Below are 1,416 nucleotides of genomic sequence, written 5' to 3'. Positions count from 1 at the left end.
CATCAGCTGGGGAATGGGGCTCAGATGGGTGGAGATCACCACGCACAATTCCCGTGCGGCTCACTTAATATGCAGGTGGTTGAGCATTTTCTCAGGCCCAAATTAAGTAATTTTCATCCCGCACATCCATCTTGAACATTGTTTTAAAAGATGCTTGCACCCTCTCTGTGAGTCACTGAAGAAAACTGAAGACTTTTAACTTTGATTTAAAAAAAATTTTTAAATCTTTTATTTATTTATGTATTAGGTACAGGGTCTCAGTATGCAGCTCAGACTCATAGTGATCCTCTTGTGTCAGCCTCTCCAGAACTGGGATTACAGGCATGCATGACCATGCCCAGTTTTGGTGGTCAGTTCAGGACCGGGGACTTCCTGGGGCCAGCATGGTATGCAGTTCTGGGATCAAACCAAACCCGGGTCCTTGTGCTTGCGAGGCAGGTGACTAGACTGCCAGGCTATCACCCAAGCCCCAGGACTTTTAACTTTGAACAATACATAGGCCACACACACACACACACACACACACACACACAGCTAATGCATAAAGTTATGCCATTGCTCCAGGAGAAGACCAGTGATCCTCATGTGATCATTTCATGGTTACAAGCATAAAGTACTCTTTCCACTACAAAGAAAAAAGAAAAGGAAGATAAATGTTAAGAAGCCCACTTACAAGAACATCAATCATAAGGAAAGTGCTTACTCTGCTTACTCAAAATACCTAAACACATAGCTATCAAACTAGTCACTGGACAGGTTTTATGCACAGGAGAAGGAAGCACTAAATCATCAGTATCAATTAATCATGATGTTCTTACCAAGGCTTCATAATCTTCTGCAACTTCTGGTATCGTCTGCAAAATTTAAAAACAACCATGTAAGAATCACGTCTGAAAGCAGTCATTTGTACACAATAAACATGTGAAAAAAACTCAGGATAAAATAAGACAGATTAACCGCCACCATGCAAAGGGACTTTATCCATGCCGAAACACAAAAGGAACAACTTGGTATTCTTTAATGATGAGAGACCAAAAAAAAAAAAAAAAAAAAAAAAAAAGAAAAGAAAAGAAAGAAAGAAAAGAAAAGAAAAGAAAAAACAAGCTTCATATAGGATAATGGGTTTGTCTGTTTTTCTTTTCAACTGTCAGTTTTTGGCTCAGGTATCTTGAAGCCTTAGTATTAGATGCAGGCAAATTAAACATTTTTGGTATTTTCCAAATGAGTTTAACATTTTTACTATGTTATACCTCTTGTTTGTGATACCATGCTGTCTTCAAGTCTTAATTGGCCTGATAAAAATATAATTACTCAATTGTGTTATTATTGGCATTTGCATAATATACACTATGTCCCCCTTTGAAGCTACCATGCACGTCTTGTGCAGAGCACAGGGCTGGCATCAGCTTGCTCTGG

At 38.9% G+C, this 1,416-nt stretch overlaps 1 protein-coding gene across 4 annotated transcripts in view; it reads right to left on the bottom strand.

Annotated features, from left to right (window-relative positions):
- Elmo1 (engulfment and cell motility 1) overlaps nt 1–1,416 on the bottom strand; it is a 623,184-nt gene that overhangs the window by 409,113 nt on the left and 212,655 nt on the right. For all 4 annotated transcript variants that reach the window (XM_023713447.1, XM_023713448.1, XM_023713449.1 and 1 more), the window contains one exon: nt 819–854. In XM_023713447.1, the coding sequence (XP_023569215.1) occupies nt 819–854 (36 nt within the window). The remainder of the gene's footprint in view (nt 1–818; nt 855–1,416) is intronic.

Source organism: Octodon degus, unplaced genomic scaffold (genome assembly GCF_000260255.1).
Source record: "Octodon degus isolate 3935 unplaced genomic scaffold, OctDeg1.0 scaffold00031, whole genome shotgun sequence".
Taxonomy (NCBI): Eukaryota; Metazoa; Chordata; class Mammalia; order Rodentia; family Octodontidae; genus Octodon; species Octodon degus.
This window is presented reverse-complemented; position numbering and strand designations above follow the sequence as displayed.